The sequence below is a fragment of the Epinephelus lanceolatus genome, chromosome 6 (genome assembly GCF_041903045.1).
Source record: "Epinephelus lanceolatus isolate andai-2023 chromosome 6, ASM4190304v1, whole genome shotgun sequence".
NCBI classification, from domain to species: domain Eukaryota; kingdom Metazoa; phylum Chordata; class Actinopteri; order Perciformes; family Serranidae; genus Epinephelus; species Epinephelus lanceolatus.
In genome coordinates, this window is record NC_135739.1 from 8,180,096 (window position 1) to 8,200,030 (window position 19,935).

The 19,935-nt window shown below is 41.2% G+C and overlaps 1 protein-coding gene across 2 annotated transcripts in view; it reads left to right on the top strand.

Moving 5' to 3' along the window:
- The window catches only part of nme7 (NME/NM23 family member 7), an 84,562-nt gene extending 69,142 nt beyond the window's left edge, over positions 1-15,420 (top strand). Inside the window, exons 11-12 of one of the 2 annotated variants that reach the window (XM_078168569.1) lie at positions 11,676-11,787; positions 13,758-15,420. In XM_078168569.1, the coding sequence (XP_078024695.1) occupies positions 11,676-11,786 (111 nt within the window). In that variant the 3' untranslated portion in view covers position 11,787; positions 13,758-15,420. Of the gene's footprint in view, positions 1-11,675; positions 12,251-13,757 lie in introns of those variants that run through there. The other variant, XM_033622538.2, reaches the window with a different exon arrangement.
- The last annotated feature ends 4,515 nt before the right edge of the window (positions 15,421-19,935 follow it).

Consider the following 19,935-nt stretch of genomic DNA (forward strand, 5'->3'; position numbering starts at 1 on the left):
TCTTTTACATAAATAAAGACATTTCCACCATAAATTGGTGCACAAAAATTCACCAGAATGCAGGAAATGCAAACACTTTTCCACACCCCCTGCCGAATGTGGTCACTCCTCTTGTTTTATTTTCAGCAGAAACTGTTATATAATTACCCATAACTAAAAGAATTTGGTGTTTGCATGGTTTTAATGGTTACCTCGCAACAGTCTGCTGCTGGTTGCACAAAATAAACTTTTGAAGATCTGCCATGGGACAGATGGGACAGATACCTGCAGATGGCTCTAAAGGAAGTCAGCAGAGTGAAACAAAGGCCTGCACAGTATCATCACTATGATCTATGTTTTCTGCATCAGAAGGTACCATGAAAAGTTGGCGGCATATTTCTCAACAATGCCAACTCTCAGATGTCCGTCAGCCGCTGCCAGTGTAAACCATGAGGCATGAAGCTTTGACACGTATTCCACATGTGTCCAAACAACAGTTTTACCCTCTTTTAATTATGGCTGTCAAGTGATTATAAAAAAATCAAATTAATTACATGCTCTGTGATTAATTAATCTACGGCGGTCTGGTCTGCAGTCCATTGCAATACATTTTGCAAGGGACCTATTCACAGGTAGACTTACTCAGTTTGCATCTGAACACCTGGTCAAGGGTAGCTTGACGAGGCTGCATGCTAATGCTAGCATCAGAGGCTGCGCTAGCTCGGACCTCTGGATTCGCTGCTAAATGCTTTGCATTGAGGTGATATTTCAGGCTTTTAGTACTCTGTTAGTATAAAAATTTCTTACTGCAGAAACTGTAGAGAACGATGCTCCTATCAACAGTTTCATCTGGGTTTTTTTTTTTACATGTAAACATGCCATTCACAGGGCCAAGCAGTGTCTTCTCGTCTGACCCCATCATGTGACAAAGCCTCTGGGGCTTTCACTGATGAACAGGGTCACCACAGAACGCAATTAATCAGTGTTATTCTTTTTAATGTATTATTTTTTCTGATTAATTAATCGAAATTAATGTGTTATTATGACAGCCCTACTTTTAATACAGCTGTGGTATCACAGGTTGTTCTCATTCACTGTTCTTACGTATGCCTACCTAAAGCAACACACCATAATCTGTATTGAACCCACGTAATCGTGAGCCAGGAGGCTGTGATCACATGACCAATGTGCTGCAGGCTGTCTCCCATCACATGATTAGAGTAAAGGAGGAAGTCAAGTCACGTAGTATAAAGAGCAACAATATCCGCTTAGGGAGATGGTCGGGGTGGATGGCCGGGTCAAACAAACACAAAACTTTGACCCAAGAGACAGGAGTTCATGCGTGAGACCAAAAGTCAGAGTTATCTTAAGTTTATTCTTGTGCAGCCAGTCCAATCTCCACAGAGCTAGAGAAAGGTCTGGAAGCTTCCATTATCATGGGCCAAGTTCAGCTTGTGTATTGAAATATCAAGTGCTTTGTTTTTCACTGATACAGCTTTTACCCTTTGTTCCCACTGACGGTATTCAGAAAGTTTTCTCTGAAAGAACTCGAGTGGCTTATTGACGTGACTGGAGTGTAATATTTCTAAGTGTCTTTTGTTGGGTCATACTGCTGCCAGAGTTTTCAGACATAAATTACACACTAGCGTCTCTTCATCTCCCGGTGTATTCACTGAGAACCTAAGAGTAAGACAGTGTTCGTCATATTTTCTAACTGACTTGTTTTTTGGTTTATTACCGTCAGCTGGGCAATTTGTTCTGTTTGTCTTGGAGGCAGAGGCGGAAAGGAGTTACAGGTGGCAACAGTGCACGCTGTTATGATGGGCCCGAAGGCACGCTAAACTAGCTATTGTATAATCTCATCGTCACATGATAAAATAGAGACTTGACATTGGATAAAAACAACATACATATTACCCAAAAATAATCATCACATACTGTATATGGAGATGGGTTTGCTATTTCAATGGCATATATAGAACACAGGCATATTTCTAAAGTAGCAATCTATAGTACTCATAAGGGCCTTTTATCTGTCTAACATTTAGTTGGAAGAACCCACTCTCTCTGTGGGCCCTCACCCCACGGGGCCCCATTGCAGTCGCCCTGTGTCACTGTCTATATTCACGCCCCTGCTCAGAGGCATCTCCAGTTTTTCTATTCATCCCTGTCAAATATCTGTCCACTCTGTAAACCTACAGACTGTCTATCTGAGTGAACACTGTTGAGAAAGATTTCCATTTTGATATGTTAGTTCCTCAAAACATTAGTTCTGCATCACATTGTTGACCTGTCATGAGCGCCTGACATGCCTGTGCACCCCCACAATCATCTTGGGTGTGGCAAGCATGCAGCGATGATGCCCTTGTAAAACAATGGCTTGCAAATAGCAGAAGGGGAGTGGGTAGTGGTGCTAGGTGGTAAGATATCATACAAACTGTGTGCATAACACTTCACAAGAAAATCCCACCTACAGCTTCAGGCAAGTTAGATTTAAGACTTCTTAAGACTTTTTTATTGCCATGTGGACAATTGCGGAGTCTTGACACATTGGATAGGCCGCACTACTGCAGGTTGTTGGGTGATTTGTTGCCGCTGACCTTGGTGCTGGTATGAGAGATAGGAGGGAGGCATGGTGGAGGGAAATACCTGTTGTTCGTTGGTGGGTTTTATTGGTGATTTCGTGTTTGTCACTCTGCATGTGGGATTCTACTACCTTGATTCCCCATCGTGCTGAGCCTGAAAAATCTTTTATGTAGCGACTGTACCATCAATGAAAAAAGCAGCTAAGAGGCCGAGTAGGCTCGTAATTGTGACTCATTGAATAAAATCCATGCTGAAGTCCAAAGATGCATTTTATGATGATTTATTAAACAAACAACTAAATAACTAAAGCAAAATGAGGTGAAACCAAATAAGTGATGTGATTACAGTCAACAGGAAATATCAGAGCCAAAACTGCACCTAGCCAGTGAATGAACAGGTAAAATAATGTGAAACCACACCCACCCCTGTGCCGATTACTACTGGAATACAGAGATTTAATACACATTCTGGCTCCTATACCGTACTTGTACCAGTTTAAGTCATGCTGTAAAATCTTGGATAAACAGCTATTTTTTGTTGAATTTGCAGTTCCCCATGTCGCCCAGGGTTAAGTGACAGCTAGCGCGCAGTTACTACAAAGATTCATAAAATCCTCCTTCCCGTGTCTTTGCATTTTTAAGACTTTTTAATACCATTTTAATACCAGATAAAGCCTTTTTTAGATGAATGAACTCAGTGCATTTTCAAACTTTTCAAGCATCTGCAGAAACCCAGTACCAAACATTCTGTGAGTTTACGCTGGGTATCACCAAAGTTTACAGTTTCCTTTCCCAAAAAGTGAAGAGACTTCAAATTGTAGTTTGACTTCCATAGTAATAACTGGGTGTCACTGCAGTGTCGCTGAGCCACTGGAAATGAATTTGTTCTAGGTCTGGTAACCCAACTTTCTGGGATCTGTCAGAGGAGATGAGACAGAGCTGGTGAACTGTTCTGGTTTTCTGAGCAGAACTAATACATTTGTTTAATTTGTGAGCACAGTGTCAAAATATGAGACACAGATGTGCAGTTATGTACAAAATGATCACAGACAGTGTCAGTGTTTGGCATTTGTGCGACACTTATGTTAATTCAATGAAAAAGAAATGTGAGTGCACCTTGCTCTGATCAGTGTGAAGATCAGACAAACGTTTTGACCCCTACATATCATCTCCCAGATAACCTTGAAGCCCGAGGGGGAAGTTGCTGCATCAGTATAGCCAAATAAACGAGAACAGGGTATCATGCGCCTGAAATACTTGCGGCTTGATTATTTTCCAGGCAATCATTCCTGCTCTCCCATTATCACTACTGTCAGTGGGGCTTATCTCTGCCTGCCTGCCTCGCCAGCCATGGCTCAGACACATCCTCCGAGCAAGCACGACGCATTGTTCTAATGAGGTTACAGCCTGAAGCAAAGTGATTTGTTTTGTAGACGTTATTATGGTGGCCTTTTGGCTGGCCCCTTAATTTCATCAGTGAAGCACTATTAAACAGCAAAGGTCTTATGGGAAAATGGACCATGCTGGGGGACCTCTTGACATCCTCACAGTGGCAGTTGGGTAACCCTGCATACCAGAAATAGTTGTGTTTTTAGAAGTAAGGTTTCAGGCGATTCATTCATAATTAGTTTTTGAGTATGAGACTGAGATGGTTAAATGTTTGTTTTGCTAAATTCATTCATACTTTCACGGATAATTATATCAATGAGTCATCGCACTTCATTCAGAACAGAGTACACAGTGTTGCAAAAATATTCTTCTTCCTCTTCTTATTCTAAGCTGTGTGAGGGACTTATAAAGGAAAAAATACACTGCAACAACAGCTTTTTGTCATTATAATAAACATGAGTTGGTACATTGAGTGTTGAACATTTTGGTACTAACATATTGGAAACATTCTGAAAAACAGAACGCTAAGTAACACATAAGAACAGGTAGAGTGGTTTCAACTTTGCTGTGCGTGGGAGTCGGCGTACAAGAAATACTCTACCGGGGCCAGGATTCTTTGGAATACAATCAAATTAGGAACGCTACTCCTAATCAGTGTGATAAAAGTCTGTCACTTTACTGGCCCTCTGTGTGCCTGTCATTGAATTTGGTCCAATGACATTTGGAAAATCTGGAAGAGCCGCCAATTAAAACTTTATAGGGCTACTTTTTCTCCTCATTACATCCCCAGTCGGTCTGGGGGGTCCGAACCCCAGGGTGGGGGAGCCCTTCTGTGTGGAATTTGCATGTTCTCCCCGTGTCACCGTGGGTTTTCTCTGGGTACTCCAGCTTCCTCCCACAGTCCAAAGACATGCAGGTTAATTGGTGACTCTAAATTGTCCGTAGGTGTGAATGTGAGTGTGAATGGTTGTCTGTCTCTATGTGTCAGCCCTGTGATAGTCTGGTGACCTGTCCAGGGTGTACCCTGCCTCTCACCCAGTGTCAGCTGGGATACGCTCCAGCCCCCCCGCGACCCCTAACAGGATAAGAGGTTATGGAAAATGAATGCATCCCCATTCAAGTTAGCACGAGGCTAAACCGGAAGTAGCTGGCCGGCAGAAGTCTCTTCAGGACATCTTCTACGAGAGCGGGCGGGAGATTAAGATAACAGTCTTGTGCAAGGCTCAACTGTGTAGTCAGCCCTCTGTTGACGTAGCATTAAGTTAGCTACCTATCTTACAAAGGTTGCGTTCATAAATCTAATCTCACACTCCATACTAAAATGAGTGTTCTATTTCTACATGAATTAACAACCATTCACTCCGCCTGGCGTTCTGTTGCTCCGTCTCCCTAAGCAGAATGCCCAAAGTACGCTCTGCTGCTCTGAGAAAAAGGTGTTTTAAATAACTGAATGGTACAGTCCAACGCCATTTATGAATGTACTAGTAATGTCAAGATATTGTTGTCATAGAAACAAAACCCATGCATACAGCAACGCTTTTTCATATGAAACACTGAGATGAAACACTTCCCAGCTCTCTGTCGATGCTTCTCTGCAAAAGAGAAATGCAATGTGAACACACGCCCTAATAATTCATAAGAAGCTTCCAGCGACGCGTCACCTTGTGGTTTGGGTTTGACAGGATTAGTAGTTCACATCATATCATGGATACAAAGCTAATAATTACAGCTTTGCATATTAAAATGATCAGATCCATGATCATGGTGTTTGGTTCTGGATGATATTTGCATGACCTTTTCATACTCATCCAGCACCGAGTCAAGTTGTATGCTTTGCTTATTAATACACTTCACTGACATTCAACATGTTGAACTGTCTGGTATGTTTGTTTGGATTAAACTTTAAAGGGGCACGGCAGCAATTTAGTATTGCTCGGGGACTTGAGAGAGATTAACATTAATAAAAGACGGCCATATATCCTGACTTTTACTCCCTGGTGTGGCTTGAAAACTTGACATTTCCCATAATGCAACTATGGCTTTTGTATGCCCTAAACAGAAATCAGAAGGAGAGAGATGACAGGAAGTGAGTGAATGAGAGAGCTGGGGAATTGTGTGCTATAAAGATCCCTGGCTGGACTTAAGACAGAGACGTTTTGGTTCAAGATCAGCACCTTAATAAAGCCCAAGGCCACCATGGCGCCTGATATTATCTTTTATGAGACTCTTCCTGCCTGGTTAGTGCCCACATCTCCTATCGCAGGCTTTCTGTTCTACATTTGTAGTCTCAAAGCCCAAGATTAGATAACTCTATTGAAACAAATCATCCAAATTACACGACAAGTGAAGCCCTGTCAGCAGAACATCGTTTTTAAGTGTCTTCCAAAACCGTTACAACACTAAACGTAATAAGTAAATAATTTTCTGATTTGACACAGCTATGGTTAAGGTTTTGTAGGTTTAAGCAAAAACACATCTTGGTTAAGGTCAGGTAATGATCGCGGTCATGGTTAAAACAAATCAATGCTGACTGTAAGGGGGAAACTGGAAACAAACAGCAGTCTCCAAAGTTATCCATCCACCCTGACCACCGTCTGAGGACCTTATGTCTCTGTAATAATGTCACCTGACTTTCTCCTTTGCTCAAGACGAACAAAGGTCACAATGGCCAGTAGAGGGCTTTGTAAATTAACCTAAGTATTAGTTGTTTTGGGTCCCAAAAGACAGACATCAGAGTTATTTTCTCCTTTCTGCCTTTTAAAAACAAATTGTACATCCAAAAATGCTGTGCAGATTTGAAAAACACAAGCACATTAACGAAAAAGACAAACACAAAAGCCACAGCTGAATAGAGGCATAGTGAATATTAACAATGAAACATACCCGTTTAAAAAAGTAAGTCAAATGTTGTTTGCTAGCTAACTATGCTATCACAATTGAGCAATATCATTCAGTATCTTTATATTTTTATATTTATGTACCATCTAACATAAGGGGGTAGAGTGCTCCAGGGATGATGTTTTTCTGTAGGTCAAAGCAGACGTTAGCTTTGCCCTGGTTCCCTCGTCAAAACGTTTTGCTGTCTCATTTAGCCACTCGTTAGCAACTGCCTTTTTAAGACACAGAAAAGCTTTAAAATTCACAAGTGCGACTTCTACTGACATATTTTATGTCGTACAACAGAACATCAAAGTCTCTTCAGCTTGTGTTGACCACCGACCTTATTTCAGGCTAGTATGTAGTAATGTTAGCATTACCGCATTTAGCTAATGTCACTCAATCCCATGAATGTAACCTAAATTGTACCTGTGTTTGGAGACAGAGCAATACTGAGGTTGATTTATGGTCGGCTGCTCAACACTTAAACAACACTCGCGGGTCTATTTCAGTTTATGACAATTTGCGTTTGTCATTTTTACAGCGTGAGTAGAAACTAGTCTGGCTCATGGGATGTAGATTGTTGCCGCCTTTCTCAGATGGTAACACTCTTCCTCTGTGTTACCGTTTCCAAAATCCCCGTGGCTACATGGAACTACTCTCACATAGCCAGACCTGTCTCGCTCACCTCTCCACCAAAACAAGTTTCCCCTGACACTATCACTGCCTAAGACGACTGTGATTGGTTTAAAGAAATACAAACAATCCAGAGAGTTTTTTTTCCTTAGTGTGGAATTCAGCCAGATCTTTCTCCACAGTGCGAGACTGGTTATGTGAGACAAAGGAGAAACTGACCCTCATGTGTGCCACATACCGTGTATGAGACCAGACAATGTTGCTACGAGTCTGTGTATGGTTACAACATTGTTGTTTTGTGGTATGACATGATACATATCATTTTGAGGGGACGCTACAGCTGACACAGGCAGACGGTGACGTGGAATAATATGGTGTCTGCTGAGCTGTGTTGTCTAGCAGGTGCTGACAGGGTTGAGGAGGAAGAGGATACAAGATACATATTTAAAAGACAAAATATGAGTAAGTGTATTCATTAAAGGGATTACTTTGTTTTGTTTTATTTGCTCTAACACCGTGTCCTAACTGAATGCAACATGACTGAGCGTCACCTTGATGCTGTTGTTTTCTATCAGAATGTTCCGTGTTATTTCTGTCACTTGCTTTAAAAACTCCGCAATGAGCAAGAAACAGCTGATTCGTGAAGTTGAAATAAGGAGTTATCTACACAACACCTCCTTATTTAACTGCAGAAACCTAACTGCAGAGAGCTGGCAGCTGACTGGAGGGAGATCCTGAGGAAGTCTCTGATAAATGATCATCGTTAATAACAACCTGCGTAGTGTTGGCTATACTGTCTGTCATTTCCAGTAAATATCACAGTTTAAAACATGTATTCTCTGTTTAAAAGTATAAACATAAAAAGATAGATGATACTCGCCCATCTTTTAAGTGTTTATGTCTCCAGTCAAGCGCACAGGCGGCAGGTAGTCTACATGTTTTATACACGATGTAATACAGGTGCATAGCGATGCTCGCTTGCAGTTTAGACATATTGTAAAATTCATTTCTCATAAACAGATTTTTTAGAAAGTGTGTGCAGTGCACCAACCACACAATAATGGCAGAGGAGATGCACAACCAGGACACTGTCGTTTGTGCTTGGCATGAAAATATAAGACCCAGACAAATAGCTCTGCAAGACAATTTTAAAGTATTCCAAAAGTGATATTTAGAATACTTAGTTTGAGTATTCAGTTATTTTCTCTAACCACTTATCCTGTTGGTGGTCATTGCGTGGCTGGAGCCTATCCCAGCTGACACTGGGCGAGAGGCAGGGTACACCCTGGACAGGTTACCAGACCATCACAGGGCTGACACATAGAGACAGACAACCATTCACACTCACATTCACACCTATGGCCAATTTAGAGTCACCAATTAACCTGCATGTCTTTGGACTGTGGGAGGAAGCTGGAGTACCCCACCTGACATGGGGAGAACGTGCAAGCTCCACACAGAGGGGCCCTAGCTGGCTGGTGGGTTCGAACCTGGAATCCCCTTACTGTGAGGCAACAGTGCATCACAATGCCGCCTATAGTTCATATCTGTGGTTTGCAAAAACAAAACATACAATGCCAACATTTATTCTGACATGAAATGACCAAAAAAACCCACAAAATTACCTTAAAGAGACACAAAACTGCAAAAAGATGCATAACAACTAGCCTGGAAATCCAGACCCAAATCTAGAAAGATTTAGGGTCTGGCCATGAGTAATGAGAACGGCCCAACTCGAGGGGCGGCACCAAGCATGCATTTGTAAATATCACTGCACACAATTGGATAACACTACGACCAATCAGAACAATACACGGGGTGACGTATCCAGAGCGCTACCGGCGGAGCTAACTGGCAGATTACACTCTGCTAACCACTACCCACCCTGCCTCCCCCTAGTCCGAGTGATCATATTGCATATGTTACACGTTACATTTTAGAGCATGTATTTAATAATCTGTAGTGGAATAAGTTTTAAAAGTTGCCCTCCCAGCAGTGGGTGTTGATGACCTGATTTAAACATGAATGTCTGTTTTGACCAGAGTTATTCAGAGCCCTCGTTCTGCCCTCTCATGGTCCTTTGATACTGTTCAGATTCTCACACATTTCAAACAATGCCTTCAGTGTGGTGATAATTGACAAGAGATGACAGTTTCATGCTGAATAAATGAAGCGCACCAAACTGAGAATGCAGGGCGAGTTTTAGTTAGTTAGTATAATTTTCTATCAGATTTCTGTTTGGAAGAATCACAGGTTGTTCTGCTCTCATACGCACAGTCTAAAGATGTCCTCTTTGTAGAAACATTTCTGAATGGGACACTATCTCCTTGGCAGCTGCTCATGCCCGCTGATTTAAATACAAACCTCACTGTGGACACTGGGACAATGAAAGTCTGTCCTGGTGCTGAGAGACCAGAGCTGCCCTGACAGGCTCTACAGGCAGGAGATGAGTTATTGTCAGTGTGTATGTGTAAACTGCTGTGTAACAAATTGGATGTTTGGATTAGGCTTTTATATTTCCCATCATAATAAACACAGTAGTACATTTCTCTTGTGGAAACAAAGCATGTTTCAATGTGCAGTATGAGGAGTGTCTTTGTCGTCAGACGTTCAGTAACAGGGCTTTTGAATGTCAGTCTTGTTGGTGGACGTTCACTGAAACACTGGAGTTCCTGTTCATTAAAGTGTTAATCACCTAACATTGGCTCAAGATGCCTGAACTTCTCATAAATATAACTTCATCCTTACTTTCAACTAGAGTTCTCAATCTCAACCTGAGCCTGACGGGCAGGGAGGGAAGGAGAGGAGCAGCCAGGTTCCGTGTTGGACTCTGTTCTTCCTCCAGGCCAGAACAGGGAGCTTCTCTGGCAGGAAGTACAATGTGGAGAGCTGGTGATCCACCCAGCTGGTTCATTTTCCCCTGGAGACGTGCATGGCTAGTGCGGGAACTGCCCATTGGTCCGACATCCCATTGTTCCGACCATGTTAAACCCATTGTTCCAAAGTCCTGTTGTTCTGAAATCATCATGATGCCCCGTGGTTAAGGTCTGGTTAGGTTTAGGCACAAAAACCACTTGGTTCATCATGGTGTGGGTTAAAATGAAAAAGAAAGTGAAAACACATAAGCTGTGAGCCTGCTTTGCCTCAGGCCTTTCCCAGCTGACCCAGAGCTGGTCGCGGCGCACCATCAAGGTAGAAATACGCCCGCCGGGAGCCGTTCAGCACCGCGGACAGTTGGACTAATAGGATGTCGGACTAATGGGATGTCGGACCAATGACATGGACCCGCTAGTGCTGCCATTCAGCCGGTGTGTCCTGGGCTTTGGGAAACTGACAAGTGTTTTTTGCGGGGTTGGGATCAGTATTTTAAACCAGTGGTCCCCAACTGGTGGGTCGGGTCCAAAAATGGGTCCTGGGTCCCGTCCTGAATGGACCACAAGTGACTTGCAAACATGTCAAGTTTGAAAACACAGACTTTATTTTTAAGTAAAGTGAATTTTTGGCACAGAGCTTTTATTTTGAAGTGCAGTTTCCTGCTGTAAAGTGAGTGACTAATGGACAGCTACTTGACAGATACAGCGAACTAGCTTGACAACATGACCAATGAATTAACAACTAAGGAGAAATGTGGACCCTGTGGCTGGACCAGTTGGAAAATAATAATAATAAATAAACAATAATCTTGGATGGGCTGGGTTCACTCTTCAGCTCAGAGGGGTTGGTTCAGTTTGGGTTGTAATTATTTAAGCCTGTTGAGAACTACTAACCTCTCTATACCACTCTTTCTCTGATGAATGAGAGACATGTCCAGGTGTTGGACGAGGGTCTAGCACCCTGACATCCATACCAGAGACCAGAGTTTGCATCTCAGAGCAAAGATCAAGTTTGTTTTCCTTTTTCTTTCAGCCACACAAGCCATATACATTGGTGAATATTGGTTGGTAGGTCCACTGCTTCAGTTCAGACAGTAATACCTCAACAACTGTTGGATGAATTGCCATGAAATGTTGTATTCTTAGTCCACAGAGGATGAATTTCAATGACTAAGGGGTCATGTCCACCAATGCATTTTTCCAGGACCATGTATTTTTTTATGCTTTGCAATGGGAGCACCACATATTTACACTGAACAACTGCTGAACAATAACACTACAGAAACAGGTTAACATACATATATTAATACATGTTTCCTCTTATGAACCCACACAGGCTGGCGGGTCCGTCCTCTCCCTGCATGCTGCAGCCTTCTCCTCATCCAAAGTAAGAACCCTACCTTGTGAGACATGGTGTTTTCAGCTGGAAAAAAATTGTTGTCGTTAAGGTAAGCTAGGATATAATTTCATTTATCCTGAGTGAAATTGCTGTGCAGCAGTTGCAATACAAAGTTAAGAGTGCAACATACAATAAGCCTAAAATAACATAACAGCAGGTGCCAAATATAAGGATTAGATAATAGTAAGATGCAAATATGATGCAATTCAATATATACACTATAAACAGTGCCACAATCAGGTTGCCAGTATAGATGACAAATATTGTAGGGTTGCTTATGAACATGTTGTGTTGTTAGTCATGCCCTCTTCTGGATGAAATTAAATCCCTTTGATGATTCTCTGATTTTTCATCCAGCACCAGAATCAGGTCAAAAATGTTTTTGTGCAAGTGTTGATTTACGTCCAAGTATCTGCAAAACAGATCCCATCAGCCTCAGCTCTGCTCTCTGTTTTGTGCTAATTAGAAAATCTTAATATGCTAAATTAAAATGGAGAACATGGTGGACATTATATTACCTGCTAAGCATAGCATGTTAGCATTGTGTCACTGGGAGGATGTTAGGACGCTTTAGCATTTAGCTCAGTGTCTAGGGATATGTAGACCTGTCCAATATTAAAGGTCCAGTGTGTCGGATTTAGGAGGACATACTGGCAGAAATGGATTATAATATTATGAGTATGTTTTCTTCAATGTATAATCACCTGAAAATAAGAAAAAAAGAATTGTGTTTTGTTACCTTAGAATGAGTCATTTATATAAATATACTGCATTTATATAGCATTTTACTAGTCTCACTAGAAAACCACTCAGCCACTCAAAGTGCTTCACAACACACAAATGCCACAAAAGGTGACACCTGACCTCATCAGATAAATATACACATACACTCACAGATCGATGGCACAGCCGTTGGGAGCAATTTGGGGTTCATTATCTTGCTCAAGGACACTTCGACACGTAGACTGCAGGAGCCAGGGATCAAACCACCGACCCTCCAACTGGGAGACTAATCCAGTTTGTCAGTCAGTGTTTTGGTGAGTGGCATAGTCATTGTGCTTTTATCCTTCTATAATGATAATAATAATCCATTTTATTTTTGGGCGCATTTCAAAGCACTCAAGGACGCCATACGAGACAGTTAAAAAAACCACAAGCAGCAATCAATCCATAGATCATAAAGTCAAACAATCCAGTAATATACAGTAATAAGTTAATAAAATGATTAGACAAAAATCCTAATCATAAATATTAGGTATAAAATCATCATCATAAAGTCATAAGACCAAATATGCCAACTTGAAAAGATGTGTTTTCAGACAGGATTTGAAAGTGGAAAACGAGTCAATATTGCGAATGTTATTGGGGAGAGAGTTCCAGAGGCCTGGGGCAGAACGGCTGAAGGCTCTAGAACCCATAGTAGTCAAGTGAGCAGATGATGGTGTGAGTTAGATTGCAGAAGAGGATCTAAGAGTACTGGAGGGTGTGTAGATATGGAGTTCAGACAGGTGCACCTGACCATTACACCAACAGGAACTATAATGACATTATAGTTCCTGTTGGTGTAATGGTCAACAGGAACTATAATGACATTGTATTCATATAGATGTGCTTTAATATGGAGTTTGTCTCCCTTTTGAAGCTATAACAGCTTCCACTCTTCTTGGAACGCTTCCAACAAGATTTTGGAGTGTTTCTATGGGAATTTGTGCCCATTCATTCTGTAGAGCATCTGTCAGGCACTGATGTTGGACAAGAAGGCCTGGCTTGCAATCTCTGTTCCAGTTCATCTGAAAGGCGCTCGAAGGGGTTGAGGTCAGGGCTCTGTGCCATGCCAAACTCATCAAACCATGTCAAACCAAATCATGTTTGAATAGAAAAGGGCCTTCCCCAAACTGTTGCCACTAAGTTGGAAGTGTAGCATTGTCTCAAATGTCTTGGCATGCTGAAGCATTAAGATCGTCCTAAACCCTGAAAAACAGCCTCATACCATTATCCCTCCTCCACCAAACTTCACAGTTGGCACAATGCAGTAAGGCAGGTAACGTCCTCCCGGCATCCGCCAAACCCAGACTCACCCATCTGACTGCCAAACGGAAAAGTGTGATTCGTCACTCCACAGAACACATTTCCATCGCTCCACAGTCCAGTGTCAGCGTGCTTTATACCACTCCAGCTGACACTTGGCGTTGGACTTGGTAATGTGAGGCTTGTATGCAACTGCTCCGCCGTGGAGCCCGTTCCACGAAGCTCCCTCCCATTTTTTTGTGCTCACATTAATGCCAGTGGAAGCTCAAAGCTCTTCAGTTATGTAATGTGATTTTACGTGGTCTTCTGCTTTGTGGCTGAGTTGCTGTTGTTCCTAAATGCTTCCACTTTCTAATAATATCACTGACAGTTGACCGTGGAATATCCAGCAGGGATGAAATTTCACGAACCATCTTATTGCAAAGGTGGCGTCCTACCACAGTATGATGTTTCTGAACTCTTCAGAACGCCCCATTTTGTATCACAAATGTTTGCAAATGGAGACTGCACAGTTAGGTCCTTGATTTCAAACACCTGTGGCAACGGGTCTGATTGAAACACTGGAATTCTTATTACTTATCTCAAGGTTTTACAGAGCTTTGCAACAAGATCTTAAAAACAAAGATTTAGAGAATAAAAAAGTGGGAAATTGAACTGAATATACTAATTAGTGAAAATGAATGGGATGAAACTTGTTTGTCTGGTCATAAATTAACAAATAGTCCAAATTGGAGGGAATTTCACTGGAAGATTAAAAACAGATATTTCAGAACTCCAATTATAACAGCAAAATATGGCCCCAGCAAGCAATAGTCATGATTTAAACGTATTGGCTGTATTTAACTCCGATTTAGTCTAGCTACATGTAACCCAAATCTAGCCGATTTAATTTTGAAATTGATTAAATGTAATTTTCGCCATTGCAGATGGCGTGCGGTATGATATTCAATCACGTATGGAGAGTCAACAGTAATTAAAATATGTTTATCTCCATTTTTTGGACATGGTCTCTACATAGCCATATAATTGATGACGTCTACACTTTGGCTAAGGCTAAACATCTACCAAATTTTCACTGACAGCCCAAATTCAGCCGTGATTTAGCCTAGACATCAGGTCTTCATGTAGACGGCTATTAGACGTTTTTTTAAACCATAAAAATGCTTGCTGGGGCGTTTCATCAGCACTATGCTGGAGGGGTTGTGGCCAACAAGGGGACCTCTCACATATAATGTGGGCCTGTCTAAATTTGCAGGAGTACTGGAACGATGTTAAAAGGATAATAGAGCAAATTTTGGATATAAAAATAAAACTTGACCCAAAGTTATTTATTTTGGGCATCCCTTCAGGATTCCAAATGGGGAAAAAGAAAACATATTTACTGAGGACCCTGCTTTTAATAGCCAAAAAACTATTACGGTATTATGGTTGCAGCCACAACCCCCCAACTTAAAACAATGGCAACAAAAGGTGAATGAGGTCCATATTATGGAAAAGATTACAGCTAAAATTCAGCTGAAAACTGACTTTTTATGGAAATATGGTCGCCTTGGATGTCAACGCAGAGCTCAAGATTCTCTCTAATTTGATGGCATTTGCCACCAAAACTTTGTTCACTGTCAATAATAGGAAAGAAAAGAAGGAAAAGGATGGAAGAGAAAGGAGAATATATATATATATATATATATATATATATATATATATATATATATATATATATATATATATATATATATGTGTGTGTGGTGCTGAGCCAATTCGTTTTTGTGTTGTTGTTTTTTTTTCTCTGTTTTTCTTTTTTGCACAACTAAATGATGTGCTATGCTACTAATTTAAAAATTTATGGCAGTAATGCTATCTGTGTAAAATATTACTTTTGAGCCCTGTAACTAGGAGGAGGAAGGAGGGAAAAAATGAAATTGTACTAAAAACACATAAAATGGTTATATCTTTATCGCTTGCACACTTACTGTATATTTAGTTGTTTTTTTGCCTTTTGTTTGTGTGTTTGTTTTTTTAGTACTGGGTATTTGATTTGTTGTATCTTTTTTTTCTCTTAAATTCATACAAAGTTAAAGAGAAATGCAAAATGCTTATTTGTGAAAAGATGAATGTATGAACTGCACAGCATAAATAAAAAGTTTTTAAAAAAAAAAGAAACACTGGAATTCAATAATTAACAGGTGTGGCCAAATACCTTTGTTCATATAGTGTAGGAAGGGGCTTAAAGGTGCGAAGCAGAATCTTGAAGTCGATGTGATTTTTAATAGGAAGTCTGCTGGAGAGCAGGAGTGATAGGATCGATGGAGGGGGTTCTAGTAATGATACAGGCGGCTGAATTCTGGACCAACTGGAGTTTATGAAGACACTGGAGAGGGAGACCAAAGAGGACAGAATCTACAGAGGGAGCTGTCAGAGTATGAAAAGCATTTAAGACATAACAAAAGATCTACAATTAATTCCCCTAGTGTGGTTTCTTTGCCCCACCCTATCTTTAAATAACTGGAGCTGACTGATGTCACACATAGACCTAAACTCATGGTGCACGCAGCATCAGTCGCAGGAAACTTATAGTGATATTTAAAAAAGGACTGCGTGGTGTCCTGCAAGTGTTGCTGTGGAAAGCTGGTGTTGGATTCAATGAAAAGCAGATGTGTACTTTAGCTCCCAAATATTTGTCTTAAAAAAAGACTGGCATTTATTGGTGCACATCTGACCCAAAGATGTTACTGTGTCATCTTTAAAAACCAGTTCATCACTGGAGTGCATTCAGATAAATAAAAACATTTCAGTTGTGACTTGCATTCAAACTGGTTCACTATACTTATTAAATTATTTTAAAACAATGATTAGTGGATTATTCAAAGTAGCTTTCGTTTGCAAATTCAGCAGCATCTGAATGTCAGTGGTGTTCAGATCTTGGTTAACTTTAAAGACATTGTGCGGACCAGCCCTCAGCCAGAGGCCTGGCTGCCTTCACTGTGCGATCTTTGGCACAGTACAGGCTGTGTGTCACAGTCAGATCAAAGTATTATGAATGAAGCCCTACATTCTCCAAGTGCCAACATCTCTGCTCTAAATAGAGATTTTTAAATAGACGATAGTTTCTATAAATACCCCCCCGCTTCTGCTCCATTTTGACTTTTGTGGAACTCCTCATCCAGCAAGTCGAACACTATTCCTGAACATGTGCTGTTGTTTATTTTTAGATGCTTTGAGGATGATCTCTCACACGGGATCAGATTCTCAGGCACACAGTGATCAAATGGATTTCTCTCCTCATTCATCAAACAAACAGTTTCTATTAGGTGTTTTTAATGGCAGGAAAACAGTTTAAAAGAACCAAGGTGTCTAGTTTCTGAGTGAGATATCGGCTGTAGAGATGTCTATCTTCTCTTCAGTGTAATGGGACTAGATGGCACTCAGCTTGTGGTGCTGAAAGAGGCAAAAAAATACATTTGATAAATTCAATAGCAGGGTAAAATGTTATTTGTTGTTGTTGTTGTTTGTGTACAGCTTATGAATTTGCTCAGCCCATCCTTGCTCCGCTCTCTGTTTATCATGAGACTACTGCTGCGGGAGTGGGAGCTCTGTGCCTGGGACAGAGCCACACACAGTGACAGGGCTAACTGCTAGCATCACATGGCTAACGTTACCCAATGGTTAACGACAGGTCAATGACACAAGGATAAATGACGGAATCAGGCTGGTTCGGTGTTGGTGTGAGATTGTTGGGAGTGTTCAACAGCTCGGTGTTGGGAGTTAGCCACTGCTGCTGTGTTAACTAGACGTGTTGAAGGTCTAGTTCAATGATGTTCATTATGTCTTCAGTTCCTGATAATCACTTTAGTTGTTCTTTTATATCAGACATGTATTAGGGTGTTACCCTTACCCTTGGGTGTTGGTGATTGTGATGCGTCTTTATCAGACAGATCAGCTGATAAATACGCATCACAACCACTACCAAGTAACACTTCTAAGGAAGGTGGAAGTTTCCGCCAAAACACGTCAAGGTATGTAACACCCTAAAGGCCCATTTATGCTCAACGTTAAATACAGTTCAGGAAATGGACGGAGCCTTCTGTCCGTGCTCCGCGTTCATTTTGTCCGTATTTCTGCACGTTTCCATAAAGCTTACAGATACGGGCCAAACGGAGCAGTACTACCGGGAACCGTGGGGGCAGTGTTGCTGTCACTACCCGATACGTAGCTCTAGTGAGACACGAAGAAGAAATAAGAATTCAATTTCTCTCATCGGCAGTACTAGAGAAAAGAATTCTCCGTCCTCCAGTCGTGATGTATTTAACAGCCTTACCGACCACCGCCTCCTACAACGCTGCCTCTGTTTTTGTCTTTTATGCAAGAAGTACACTATCAATATCTCCTCCACAGTCGCCATGTTTGTTTTTGAGTTTGTTGTTGTCATAAATTTTTGACTGGGCTGCATTCTGGTGGATATATTGGTTAACATCCATGCCAGTGTAAAGGGCGCACGGAAGTATGTGGGCAGTGACGGTAACATCGTTTGAAACGGACGTATACATTTTCATACGTAAAGGGAGCATAAATGAGCCTTAATACATGTCTGACATAAAAGAGAAACTAAAGTGACTATTGAAGGTCTGACGACCAAAACGATATAAAGTTTATTGCAAGTAACACAACCGTCTTCTTTTTTCTTTGCCTATGGACACTTTCCTCCTATGCACCTGTCTACAAGTTTTTGAAAGCGTGGGTAAGCCTCTATATCTTGAGCGTCGCCCCCAAGAAGCTCGCAAAATCTTGGAGGGGCTAAACTTTAATCTGTGTTTACATCCTGCACTGTCACGAGCACGGGCCTCTCGTCTGTGAGCAGATACACGCTTCCTTCTGCGCAGTGATATGGTTAGCGGATGTTAGTTAAAAGGCATTCTCGGAACCCATTGGCTGTATTCGGTGTCTGACTTCTGGCAGATGGCAAATACAGCCTCTGGGGGCAGACCCCTGATTTTCTGGCTTTCCGGTTTGATTTGGGCGGAGGAGGCGAATTTCCGTTTCCGACTTCCGTTTATATATAAGTAAATATGCTGAACCATTGCGATGGATTCAGAGTTTGCAGTGACACCAATTATGTTCCGCCCCGTTAATTCACCACACGGACCGTTTAACCTGGCAACAACTGCAGCCGGCTCAAACATGATTGGTCAATATCACACGGACTACAAATAGCCTACAACCGGAAACCAGGGCTCTTCCACTCTTCTTCCGGAGGCAAGATCTCCGAGGTTTGCCTACAGACTCTACATTCACTGAATGTAGAGTCTGAACAACATAACATAAAGGTCTGTGGATTATCTTGAGTAACCGGGTCATGATTTCTAGAAAGAGACATCGCTGTTGAGTTTTGCAAATATTTTTGGTTTTTTTTGTTTGTTTTTTTTTGAGTACCACAAGTTTGAGTGCCATTTAATTTCATTATATTTGAGAGACGGCAGACATCTCTCAGAGTCAGCAACCCACACCAAACCAATCTAGACTGATCAAAGCACTACAGGTAAGAGAAAAAATGTGTTTGTTTTTTTTAATTTTGGGGTGAACTGTTTCCTTTAAAGTGAATTCATATAACTGAGAAAAAGACAAATATGCTCCAGTGTAAGCAACCCTGCATTTCACTGAACACATTCAGCAAGATTGTTTAAAAAAAAACCTTGAATCATGAATGATTATGAATAATGCATCTTACATTACAAGAACATTTAAATTCATTGCCAACAGCTGTGTTAGTCACTGGCAGCGTTTTTTTGTCACTCTCCACTGTAAAAAGTGCCATGTCATCACCACTGCTGATGAAGTAACATCACGTGTGTCTCAGTGTTACGTGGGACACATTCTTCCTGAACAAAGTAAAATCTAAATGTCATCATTAAGCTCCAATGACCTCTGCACATAATGTCGTCAAACTACATCTTTTATTAGGAAAAAAAAAAATATGTAAGCACATCCAAAAACAACACTTGCACAAACTGTTCTAACACCACGCTCCATAAATAATATGAGCTCATTTTCTAACAGAGCCTAATTTGTCTGTCAGTCAGCTTTTACAAGAGCACAGTTTCACAGGAACAGCAGAAGCTGTGGAGAATTTAAGAGCTGTTATCTTGTGATGCCGTGAAGAAAATGGATGAGTGAC